Source organism: Pseudopodoces humilis, chromosome 1, assembly GCF_049639895.1.
Source record: "Pseudopodoces humilis isolate 2021_Gansu_Grassland_sample_001 chromosome 1, ASM4963989v1, whole genome shotgun sequence".
Classification (NCBI taxonomy): Eukaryota; Metazoa; Chordata; class Aves; order Passeriformes; family Paridae; genus Pseudopodoces; species Pseudopodoces humilis.
The window spans coordinates 114,511,128-114,524,125 of record NC_142200.1 but is presented as its reverse complement, the minus strand read 5'-3'; the positions used below and the strand labels follow the sequence as shown (position 1 = coordinate 114,524,125).

General features: G+C 39.6%; 1 protein-coding gene across 2 annotated transcripts in view; it reads right to left on the bottom strand.

Annotated features, from left to right (window-relative positions):
- Positions 1–12,998, bottom strand: part of ZNF385D (zinc finger protein 385D) — a 411,842-nt gene that overhangs the window by 385,597 nt on the left and 13,247 nt on the right. The window contains exon 1 of one of the 2 annotated variants that reach the window (XM_088059116.1): positions 7,155–7,231. The exons of the other annotated variant lie outside the window; for it this stretch is intronic. Within the exon in view, the coding sequence (XP_087915242.1) occupies positions 7,155–7,182 (28 nt within the window). The 5' untranslated portion in view covers positions 7,183–7,231. Of the gene's footprint in view, positions 1–7,154; positions 7,232–12,998 lie in introns of those variants that run through there. 2 annotated transcript variants of the gene reach the window in all.

Sequence of the window (12,998 nt, the reverse complement as noted above, 5' to 3'; positions counted from 1 at the left end):
GACCAAGTAACCTACAATATATTGTGTGTGCAAAACAGCATATAGCCATATCACAGTCAAAGAAAGGTTTGGGTTGGAAGGGACCTTAAATATCGTCTAGATTCCCATACCTTGGGAAAGAAAATAAATAAACCAAAACCAACTTCTCATACTGGCTTTTTTCTTGAAACCAGAGTACATGTACTGGTCATGTTACTCTTTCAAATTAAGAGCTTTTGTTTAGGGCCATCCTTAGGCTGCCAAGGTGTTGTGTCTCCTCAGATCACACAGAGATAAATTTGAGAGCTTTCTAATGGCTTGAATACATGGACAAAAATAAATCAGGAAATGCATCCAATTCCTGAGCCCTCAAAGCTAAATCCAAAATGTATCACCACCTTCTGTGAAATTATGCTACATACAGCCAGAACAATTTTGATAGCATGTCACATAAAATCAAGTGGCTAAGCAGGTACTGCCATTTATTTGTATATATCAAGGATGGCAAATATCCCTCACAGACAACAAAAACATTGAGTTTGTAATTTTTCTCCTTCTATATAGGAATCACAATTTCTTTAACACTTCACTCATAAGGATATTATTGCCATAGCCAGCAATTTAGAAAGACTAGTAAAACAGCAAAAATAATTATTATATATTACATTAATACTATAATTAAGATCTCTCCCATAAAGTCCTTTGATTCAATTACTGTAGAAAATTTTATGAGAGATACTTATCTTTTTAAAATATCATCTTAGGATATATACAACTTCAATAATAGATACAAGTGTTTTGGCAGTTATTCGTAATTAATTTCCTGAAGATCACAGACCCACTGAATGGATAAGGTTGGAAATTACTACAGAGGGTCATTGGGGCCAACCTCCCTCCTCAAGCAGGGTCAGTCTACAGCACATTGCAGGAATGTGTCCAGATGGTTCCTGAATATCTCCAGTGAGGAAGACTACAAAAACTCTGAAAAATCTGTTCCAGTGCTCCATCACTTTCATAATAAAGAAATTCTTCTTCATGTTCAGGTGGAATTTTCTGTGTCTCAGTTTCTGTCTGTTCCCTCTTCTCCTACTGCTTGGCACCACCAAATTCCTGGCTCCTTGGCACTCTCCCTTCAGATACATACATTGATGAGGCCCCTCTCAGCCTTCTCCAGGCTAAACAAGGCCCAGCTCAGACTTTCCCAAGAGAGGTGCTCCAGTCCCCTCCACATCACAGCCCCTTGCCCCAGGAACTCCATGTCTCTCTTGTACTGAGTAGCCCAGAACTGGACACAACACTCCAGATGTGCCTCACTAAGACTCACTAGTCGAGCAGAGGGGCAGGATCACCTCCCTTGCTCTGCTGGAATGCTTTTCCTAATGCACCCCAGGGTTCCCTTGGCCTTTTTGGCCCCCAGGGCACACTGCTGGCTCATGGACAGGTTGTTGTCCTCCAGGACCCCCACCACAGACCTGCTTTCCAGCAGGTCCACCCTCAGCTTCTACTGGTGCGTGGGGTTATTCCTCCCTAGATGCAGGACTCTGCACTTGCTTTGTTGAATTTCAAAAGGTTTTTCATTGTCCATCTGAGAAACTCTTGGGATTACATGTGCAGATAACCTCCTAGCCCAATCGGAGCAAACATCTTGCCAAAGTCATAGATTCTCCAAAACCCTTGAAATTTACCACCTGAAGTTGAACATAAGTATCACCTCTGAAATCAAACTCAACAACACTAGAGATGAGTTGTAAGGCATAAAACAGTATAAACTAATAGATAACAATCTTAACTCTTCACAGAATTCAGACTAAGGTAGCACATTCCCCTCTACATGAATCTTAATTCAGAAATCCAGTGTTTTGGCTTTTCTGACTAAATCAACTATTCTCATATTTCTCAAATCAAAAAATGTGGAGGTATTTATTTCATGGAAGATATAAACAGGCAGGCTGTGCACCTACAATTTTTCCATAGAATTACATGTCTAACAACCTCTTCTTGTGACTGACAGTTCTGATAGACTCAGCTGAAGGCTGATTTTAATGAAACCCCATTTTCCAGGGTGAGACCATTATGCTGGAATTATTTTTGTCCTCATCTTAACTTTCAGCACAAAAAGGTCCTTTTCTCCTCCATCCTCAATATAATTTTAAATTGAAATACCGAACTCCTTTTACATAAATTGGTCTACTGACTTTCAGTCAGCTTTGCAAAAGATATTTTCTTCAGCTTATGTAAAGCCAGCGTGATAGATCATTTTGAATAAAATAGGCCTTGGAAAATTTCTAAAATAGACTGCTCTGTTCAAATGAATAGGATATATTGGTCACAAGACCTGCCATCCAGAAGCATTCGACTCAGTATGTCGGATCCAAACAGACACTCAAATCCCAGCAAATCCCAGTTTTCCTCTTTAAAGTGAAGATAAGTTTTAGATGATGACCAATTAGAAAACAAACTCAAAAAGCATTTCAGACCCACATGAAGTGTTAACCAAGAGGGCGTTGCACTTCTGAGCCTTCAGACAGCAGCTTCAGAACTAACACTACAGAGTTCACGCAGAGACATTAAAAAGCCCAGCATCACCGGATGAGTCTTCAGCTCTTTACATGACATGGCTGTGACACTTCTGTAGAGTTTTAGGTGGGAAACAAAGCACAAGCTGTGTATCCTGGGTGAGCAAACTGGACACATACCCTTGCTGAAATCCCAGGTTACAGAGACTATCAGCTGCCAGGGGTGTGAGAGAACACACAAGAGAGCTCCTGTTCCCAGGCGCTCAAGCTTTCTGTTGCCTCAGCCCACTGAAAAATTATTACATCCCAGTGAGCTAAGGCTGTTTCAGCAAACAGCAAATAATATACTAAAATGCAGCAAAAGAAGAAGAAGGGCATGAAGCATGCTGAGGTTTAAGATAAATGATCAGTCTGCTTATTGGTAGAAGTCATATTAAAGGAGTCCATGAGGAAATACAGCTGTCTCACTATTAAAGAGTGAAAGATGACTCTGATGTCAATGCAACACAAGGACTATGACACACAACTAGGATTTAAGAAATTATTTTTCACTAAGTCCTGTTTATTTATCTGCTATTCATCAAACAGCCCTTCCTTGAAGTTAACCATTTCCTCCAAATCCTTGAAAAATGCAAGGCTGCAGGTTCTTCTGTACACAGTCTTTTGCAGATTAAAACTTGAAAACAAGATTGGGAAAATCTGCACTACAGCGCATTCTGGGCATCAACAGCAGGGATTTGGTAGAAGATTGTTGCAGAGGTGCCCTGTGTGGCAGGCAGCCCTGAGATGGCCACAGCTGGTTCCAGGTGCCTCTGAAACTAGCATAAACAGCCCACCACCCCCAAAAACCTCAGGCAGGTTTAAAGGAGGTCTAAGAGTGCCTGTGCCAGCCACAAGAGGTAAGACACACAGCACTGGAAATGTGGCTGGGAACACACTCTGGGCAGGAGGGACTGCAGCCATGGGTGACCCATACTGGGGCAGAAACACCCCCAAGGAACTGCAGCTGTGGGGAAACCATGCCAGGGTAGCTGCACCCCAAGGGAACTTTGGCCTGTGAACACTTCTCTAGAGCAGGACACAAAGAGAACAATGGGAAAAACAGTAAAATGAAGAGGAGCAAAAATATACATTTATGGCACACAACCCCCACCTTCCTGCACTTCTCTTCACCTTCCCAAAAGCATTGGGGAGCACTGAACCTAATCCAAAGTGAGAATAAGGGAAGCCAACACTAGGGAGGGATTAGAAGAGGTGTTTCGGTTAAAATGATCCTGGGGAAGGGGAAGGAAAGCACTTGACTCTTTTAATTGTTTATATTCTTTCTTTTTGCTTCCCCTTCGATTCCCAAATCCATAATCATGGGTTTTTCCTAACTGATAAAAAATTAAATTCAACAAAGGTTCCCAATTCACAAATATCTGGCTTATAACAAACCACAATATCAAAGTGAAGAGATTATTTCTCTAGACTTCACACCAAGTATAAAAATAATAGGCCTTAGCCCATTTGTCTCAATACCTGTATAAACCATCACTGGTACAATTATGGCAGCAGTGCATTCAAAAGCCTGGGTAAGAACAAACAGATTGCAGTAACATCCCATTAGGTTATCTTTCAACATATGTCTGAGCTAAATAGCGTTGAAAGTTCATCAAAACAGATTTCTCCAGACTGACCAGAATTAGGTCCATATCATTACCCTACTTAGAAGCACTGACATTGTAATTACTTCAGGCACCCATCTGGCACAAATCACAACATGATTTCATTTCAGATGGTCTCAGCTTTGTTTTTCTCTCAGCTAGACTGTGACACAAATGTGTGAATCTCATAATTTACAGCAGGAAAGCAGGCAATAGTGATTTCTGCCTCATGACTCTGAAAAGCCCTGGCAATTGCTAATGTCAGGAGATTTACTTTAAAATTCAAATCATATTCTAATTGACAGTGAACTGGACCTGTAACTCTTTGGTTTCTCTTCAATGACCTCACTCTAGCTCATAGGTGTTTCATATTTACAGATAATGATTGGCACACTGCTTGGTAGATGTCAAATTCTGATTGAATTTAATCCAAAAGGTTGAAGTCCTTAGCTCTCTAAATTAGGTCAAACAATCTAAAATAGTGCAGTACATTTAGCTTTTTATTTTCTCAAGTTTTTCCACATGGAGATTATTATAGTTTTTTAATTTATTATATTGAAGAATTAGGGGAAAAGAAAAAAATAAAGCACACAATTCTTGACTCTATAAGGAAAACAATCTTGAATTCAAAATATTACCTAGTTTTTACTCAAAGGTGGTGTTAGCTTTCTGACAACTGAAGATAGTGAACTTATACATTATTGTTTTTATAAAAACCAGACAGCTGCCAAGTGTTCATTTAAATTTTAGAAGGATAATTTTACTAAAAAAAAGTCAAATAAATGCATACATATCTGAGAGGCATTACAAAAAAGCCCTACAAAATTAGTATAAGTCATTTGTGTTGACATTCAGTGACACAGGTGAAATATCAGATACCTGTAAAAGGCTTTTCCTTTTCTTACAACACAAATTTCTTTAAAATCAGCACACTACTATACACCAGTTTTCCAATGCACATTACATTGCTGACCGTCATTAAGTAATCAATTAGTTTCTGTTCCTCACTGTTATGCAGTTGCGTTGTGTTTCATGAGCTAGGAAATGGTTATAAAAACAGCAAGGAATCCTATGGGAAGTACACTTTCCAAATTTTCATAGACCAGCTTTAGCAGTCATCAACAGTTTGAGGCTTGATAACCTAAAAAAGGATCTGTTGGCCAAATTAACATTCTAGATCTTTGATCATCTGTGGCAACACAAAAACACAAAAACCAAAAAACATTCCTGTAGGAAATCGCTTCATTCAAAACACTCCATCAACAGGAGAGCTTTCTTAACCTTGTGCTGAAGAGAGCCACTGCCATCTGATATGATAGTGAAAAGCAGCTAACTAGCTTTGCTCTGATACATCAAATCACATGATATTTCCAGATTTGCTTGAACACTAACACCTTTCATTATCCTGATCCCTGGACTTCTGAGGCCAAAACCAGAAATGAGGTCTTGTCTTCCCCAGAGCATTCACAGCCTGGCTAAATAGCCTATATTAGCATGGAGCATGAGAGCAGTGAAGTCACTTAGGCCAGGAGCTTTGCAAACACAGCTCCACTTCCTCCTAATGAAGAGAGTTAGTTACTTGTAAGACTGAATGAGAACTGGAGGTGACAAGGCTGGATGCTTGTAAGCAACAGCTGTTTCTGTCATACACATCAGCTGTGTTCTGCTTTAATCTGTGCAGTTACATCTGAGAACCTCGTTAATGGACTGGGGGCAAAGCTGAAGAGGTTTTATTGATGCTACAAACAATGAGAAAGGGTGTTTCCAAAAGGTAGTCCAGATGGCAGGTGAATCTGGGTCAGAGCTGCATCATATTCTCCCAGCTCGAATCTAGAGTATGAAGGCAGTAAAAAGTACTCCTTTCTGCAAGTAAGAAAATTAATGCTCTGCCTTTACATAAAGAAGTCATCAGAAATTTTTATCATTAAGAGGAAGCTGCATTGCAGAGAGATGGCCCTAGCATGTTTTTTTTGAAGCAGAAATGTTTCTTAATTGAATATAAACAGCAAAATATAAAACTGCAATAGGGCTGTAGCAGAACATGCTTAAAGTTCTGACTGGTCATATGTTAGTTCAATGCATTATAAATCATAAAGCTCAAGTCTCTCCTAGGCAGTAAAATGCTACAGGACAAATGTGATAGTTCAGTGATCTTTAATTGTCCTCCTGTCCTCATCACAGCCCACAGTACTTAGTTTTCTAGGAATGTTCATCATCATTACAGTCTCATGAAGAATTATTTCTGTGTTTCTCCAAATGTCCTTCATGCATGACCCTGCCTTTTTCAAGGTATTTCACTCAGCTAATGCACTTTCTTGACCTTCTCCTGCTATTTATTCTAGAGATCAAAATCACATCTTCTTTACCCTTTCTCACTCCTTAAGAGTTTGCCTTAAAAAAGTTTTAGATTCGCAGCAGCTATTTAAGACTTTTTTCCATAATGGCCTTGCTACCTTGAACTCTTTCAAGACACTCTAAAGAAAACTATTTTTTTAAGTTCAAGTCTCCATACCAGCATCAAGAAATGGTCCATATATATTTTTCCTCCCTCTTGTACCAGATGACATTCCTACATTGTCTTATGAACACTTGGGTGATCATAAAGCATTTTCAAACAGAGCCCTGGCACAGTACCTGGCATGTTCTGGATTGAAACAGTGGGTAATAGAGGATATAGTATTTATTGTGCAACTCCAAACACAATCACCACATTGCTCTGAGGCATGCCTCCAAAAGGCTTAAATTGCAAGGGAGTAAAAAAAGGTGTTATGGCAATGGGAAAAGGAAATATGGCATAAACATTACCTGATGCTGTTGCCCTGTTTGCAGCTACAGGACAGTGACCCATCACCTAATGTTGTATGCCTGAATCCGTCCAAGCAAGTCTAACTGTGGCAGCCAAGCCTGCATTTTTGTCCCAACCATGCATCCTCATTCCCTCTCTAGCACATATCTGACCATGGTATGAATGATTTCATCTTGCTAGACCAGCAGAAAAACAGGAAAACCTTACTTCCAAAAGAGAGATTCTTCATTTCCATTTTCAGCTCTTCTCCAGTCAGCCTTTATGAGAGATTTCCAATGCCAGGGTGGTCACAGTACTGGCCAAGCTCACCCTAATGCCCCTTTTCAACTTTGTTCCCATTTGCCTCAATTTTTTGTGAATTATCCCAGCTGTGGTGGGCAGACCCTGGCTTGATGCCAGATCCCTACCAAAGCTGCTCTATCACTCCCTCCTCAGCTGGATAGGGGAGAAAAAATGCATCAGAAGGCTCATGAATTGAGACAAGGACAGGGAAAGATCATTCACCAGTTACTGTCATAGTCAAAACAGATTCAGCTCAGGGAAATTAACTAATTTATTACCAATCAGATCAGAGTAGGAAAATGAGAAATAAAACCAAATTTTTTTAAAACACCTTCCATCTAGCCCTGCCTTCTTCCCAGGCTCAATTTCACTCCACATTTTCTCTGCCACAGGAGGATATTAAATGGGAGCTGTAGTCAATTCATTACACACTATCTCTGCCACTCCTTCCTCCACAGGGAAGGACTCCTTCCCTGCTCCAAGGTGGGGTCCATTGTGGGAAATAGAAAAATAGAAACTTCCACAGATGTTGAAGTCTTCAATCCACAGCCTTGGAAAGAGCCTGGGTTAATGTAATGATAAAAATGTCTGTACACAGACATTAAGTAGAAAGATTATAAACTTATGTTGCTATAGTTGTAAGTATATGGAGTATGTTACTGAAAAGTTTTAAGCTGTAACACGGTGATTTATAGAGTAGGCTAAGGATTTAGAAATTATAATAGAGGTTTGTGTGTGTGTGTACGTGACCTATCAGTTTATTGGCTGAATGACAGATGCAGTGTGGCAAAATTAAGCAAAGGTGAGAGGTTAATTAGTAGAAACAAGTTTTGTGTTAACTGTCTATTGGACCAAAATGTTACATATTGCTGTGTGAAGAAGAAACCCATGACTACCTTGAGCTATGTTGCTGCTTCTCTCCACATCTCAAGCCTTCAAGGCTGATACCTTAACTGGCTTATTTGAGCAATAAATTATCATAAATTTCACCGTGGTCCCATCCCTTGTTATTTGCAGCCTGACAGTCCATCTCATGGGAGACAGTCCTTCATTAATTTCTCCAACACAAGTCCTTCTCACAGGCTTCTTCACAGCAGTTCTTCACAAACTGCTTCAGTGTGGGTTCCTTCCACAGGGTCACAAATCCTGCCAGCAAACCTGATTCAGGGCTTCTCTCTCTCCATTGATCCACAAACCAAATATACCAACCCTTAATATTATAACAGGAAAAGATTCTTAGCTTGGTCTCCTCTGTGTTTGGAGACTAGGGATGTCAACTCACCCCACTAACTTAACAGGATTTCTGCACAACAGAGCAAAAGATTATGCACAACTGGCACATTTAAGCTCCTTCCAGTGGCACATCTAGAACCAAGCACTGGGAAAAGAAAATGCTTGGCCTAAATCTACCTTCAGGACACAATGAACTTACTGCATCTGAGACACAGATGTTTCAAAGTAACATGATGCTTTTCTCATATGAGCCTGCTTTTAGACCTGAACTTCACCAAACTATAGGCAGCAAGGCAGCCTGTATTCTGACACTGGTACTTTCTTGGCTTGCTCCCTTGCCTGCTTGTTTCCTTAGAAGCAGCCGTAAGTCCCTAGTGCATTCCTCCCTTCATGCTTCCAGATATGCCAACAATTTTGCATTTCAGTGTTAACATTGCCAGAACACATTTCGTCACTCAAGAGAGTTTAAGTCCCCTGGCCTACTATAGATACCAACACAGAAGTAAAAAGCATAGCAATTTTAAAATTGTGTGATTTCAGCTGCACCAGTTTCACGTGAATTTCAATAGCAAGGGGGAAAAACTGGCCATGTGCCCACTTTAAAATGGTGAATGGCAAGAGAAATGGAGGGCACACAAACAAACTAATTCAGGTGTAATTTTATCATGTTTGGTTTAATAGCAAAACTTCCTGAAGTGGGAGAGCTATTCTGGATACAAACTTTCTACTCAAAGTAGGAACTTTCTATAATACAGTTGTTCTGCTCCCTGGTTGGACTGTTTTGAAATAAAAAGGCAAATGTAATATATATACATTTATTTAATTCAGTTCAAGACAGAGGTCCAAAATAGACTATAAATAGGGCATCTTCAAGTATATGCTGACTTTCCCTGCAAGTAAATATACACAGGGTCAAAAAGGAAATTCAATGCATGTTCATGTGAAAATCACACAATGTAGCAGTTTAATTTTTTAAAAAATTGTGTTGCACAAGATGCACACAAAACCCAAAAACACTATCAAACACACAATACATTTACGAGAAAAAACAGTAATGCTTTTGCTCCTTTAGACATATTTTGCTTGATTTCCATAACTAAGTGTGGGCAAATGTCAGAGAGGAGTGTATTTTTGCTTTCCTTCTATCTTAGTAAGTCCCTTTCTATCAAATGCCTCCTATTAATGTGAGGTGTGAGCACTAGGCATAATTTGGTGTTTCAAACTTCTGACAATTTTTAGTCAGAATCTGTGTGAAGAGGTGTAATTACAAGGCACTGTAATAGCCCTGGTAGCACTGCACATCAATGCTGCCATCACTTCCAATCAGGAAAGCACCATTATCAGCTTAGAATTTAGCCAAACTTTGATTGCAAGGGCATTTTTTTTGTTCAATGTCTGTCTCAGGTGGAATATTTTGCGAATGTGGCTAAAGACTTTTTGGGTAAATTACACTAGGAAGACATATTTTTCGCCCACAAATCTGGCAAAGATTACTGGATGTGAGTGGCTTAGCAGACAGGGAGTGGGACAAGAAAATACAGGGGGGTATGGAAAGTACTTAATAAGCCTGGGATGACCTGGAGAAGTAAATTTTGACAGGGAACCAGGAAAAGCAGAAATAAGAGGCTGAGACACACATATAAAAGATTGGAATGAATCACTTCCACATGTTGCCTGCTGTATGGTAGTGCCACAGAGGCAATAAAGGACCCAGTTTATCTAACCCACTGCCAGTCCCTGTGCTGTACTTCTCCTGGCTGTCAAGTAATGTGAGTAGTCACACCCTGTCAGCCAGGGATCTGCCATTTTAACCTTGACCACTGGTCTTTTCAGTAGGTCTGTTACAAATTTTACTCTGCTCCAGCTGCCTGTGTCTCTAAGGACTCTGCTAGCAAACCCGACCACGTACAGTCTTCACTCTAGTGCCTGTTTTGAGGCATTTCAGAAGTATCACAGTGTAGCTAACACTGCTCTTTCCACAAAGTTTTGGAACCACTGACACCCTTGGGATTTACTCTGATCTTCCCTTGGCTTCCCCCAAGTGCTACCCTTCCCTTTCATCCTTTGATTTAGACACAAGCACTGCCTGGCATGCTCAAAGAGTTGCCACAATCCAACACCACAGTATTCTACTGTCTCTTCCCTGACTTTTCCTTTCCTTGCAACAAGAGCATTACCAGCAACAATATCAACATCTAAGAGCTCCCCTAGTGCCTGGTTCAGTCTCCTCTAAAACATCTCAAATGCCAGGATAATTCCAAAGACATTCTTATTTAGTGATATATTCTGACAGATACAAAAATTCCAGGTGCAGCCCAACAATCTCCATGCAAGAGTCTTATTTCTGGATTTACAAGAGAAATCGAACAAGCAAACAAAAAAACACACCAACACACCTCCCTTTCAGTCTGGACTGCTCAGTAGATATATTTTTCATGAGTACTGACAGTCATTCTTCGTTCTGTGTTAATTGGTCTATTGAAAGATGCAGGTCTTCTACAGTTTTCTGTCCTCTTACAGATACTACTAAAACAAGTTGCTCATTTAGTCATCCTAATAGCTAATCTAATGATTTCAGCTTTACGTGGGAAAGCTGTCCTCACCGTTTTCTCCACATTTTACAAATTTTATAAATATACAAACATGCAACAGTTTCACTGTATGAATTGTGTTTTTCACAAATCATCATATCCCTACTTGGAGACCTGTCAGTTTCCACAGGCAGAGCAGAGATATCCCACGACTTTTAGTTCAGGATTCTCGTTTGCTTCCTGGCTTTGATTAAGGGAAAACTAAAATAGTCTCTGCTGTTTTATTCTGTGATTAGGACATTTGTCAAATACCTTTTTCAACTGATGAACTGGAATGACCATTACTCTTCACCACTGTATATTATACTCCTCTTTGCTTTTTTGGTTCAGTTAAATATTTCTTCTTCTCCACATCTCACCTATAAATATACTACTCACCTCATGCAGGCTCAGTTGTAGAATGTTCCTTATCTGGAAATAAAACCTTGTACGGAAGGTTTTGCTGTCCTAATTCTACTGTTTTGTTAATTACAGTCTTTGCTATCGCCCTCCTTATCACTGCTTTATTTTGAAATATTTCTTATTTCATCACTTAACAATATTCCACACTTGCTAAAGTAAATTGTTTACTCAATAAACTATTGATAAGCAATTTTGCAAAGTACCTACAACATTCAAGCCCCGTGCATTCAGATTTGGTCACATGCTACCTTTCCCCAGAGTACATATATCTTTCTGCACACTCAAAAACCTATTAACTTACCTCAGTAAATTCCTTGGATACCTGTTCCCATTTCTCAAATGCAAATAACCACTGTGCAGACATTGCCTATAGGTACCTGTATGTTCAAATCATTAAATTCAGCTCTTCACTCACTGCCAGAAAACCACTTATAACTGGTTGAGTCAGGCAATGCTGCATCCCCTCTCATACGGAGTTGGGCACGTTCTTTTCCACAACAGGCACTCTATTCTTATATATCAATATTTATTTTATATATGGATATAACATATATAAAAATATATATTATATAGAATTTAAGATTTTATAGGAATTGTGTTGGTTTCAGTAATAATATCTGCAAAAAATTCAAGCAATTTTCAGCTGACAAAATCTTTACCGTCTTTCATCTAAAACAGTAAAGCGTAATTCCAAGCTAATTAAAAGTCAGCCACATGCTGGCACGAACAATGATGGTTATCACTTTTACCTGAATGTTGAATTATTTGTGACTTGTCCCCATTTGTTGAAGTCCACCTCAGCTTTGTATTTGCCCACACAAATTGCAATTCCCTATTAACAGAAGATTTTCTTCTGGCCCATGGACCATTTGATGCTATTGTACGCTGGTAGGACCAGCTCAGTCAAAATGTTCAGCTTCAGTGAGGGACAGATGTGGTGGTTTACTCCTACAGCAAATAATTTGGCTGTCAAGGCATACAAAATTAATTCTAAATGCTGGGGAAGTAATATACTCTCTGAAGTTGAAAAGCTTGCCAAAGGGAAAAGTAGCATTAATAAGGAACTTGTACTGCTCATTTACTGCATGCAACTTTTCAACCTGTTTCTCAAAGTTTTCTGTAACAGCATATCCAGAGAGAACTGAAAAGGCAGCAGGATGAAGCTGTCAGAAACAATGACCCAATAAAAAAGGAAAAGGATCTTACCATTTGCCAGCGATGAGAACCAACGCAGTCCTTCCCTACTCCCCACAAAGTCTGTGGGAATATCCTAAAGATGTCAGATTTTCCCTTTCTGTCAGCAGCTTTCCAGAGTTCTCTAACTAATATGTACCCAAAACAACAAAAACATCATCCTACAGCAACATCAAGGAAAACAGCAGCTTCCAAAGACAACAATCATCACCTGCACTTCTCTGTACATCAGGTGATTGGAGTTTAGGTTTGAAGCAGATAGTTAGGAGTTTGCATTCCTCAGAATCTTCAGTTCCATCTCTAAAGTTATACCCAGAAAGTTTACTATGTTTGATCTTCCTGAATTTAT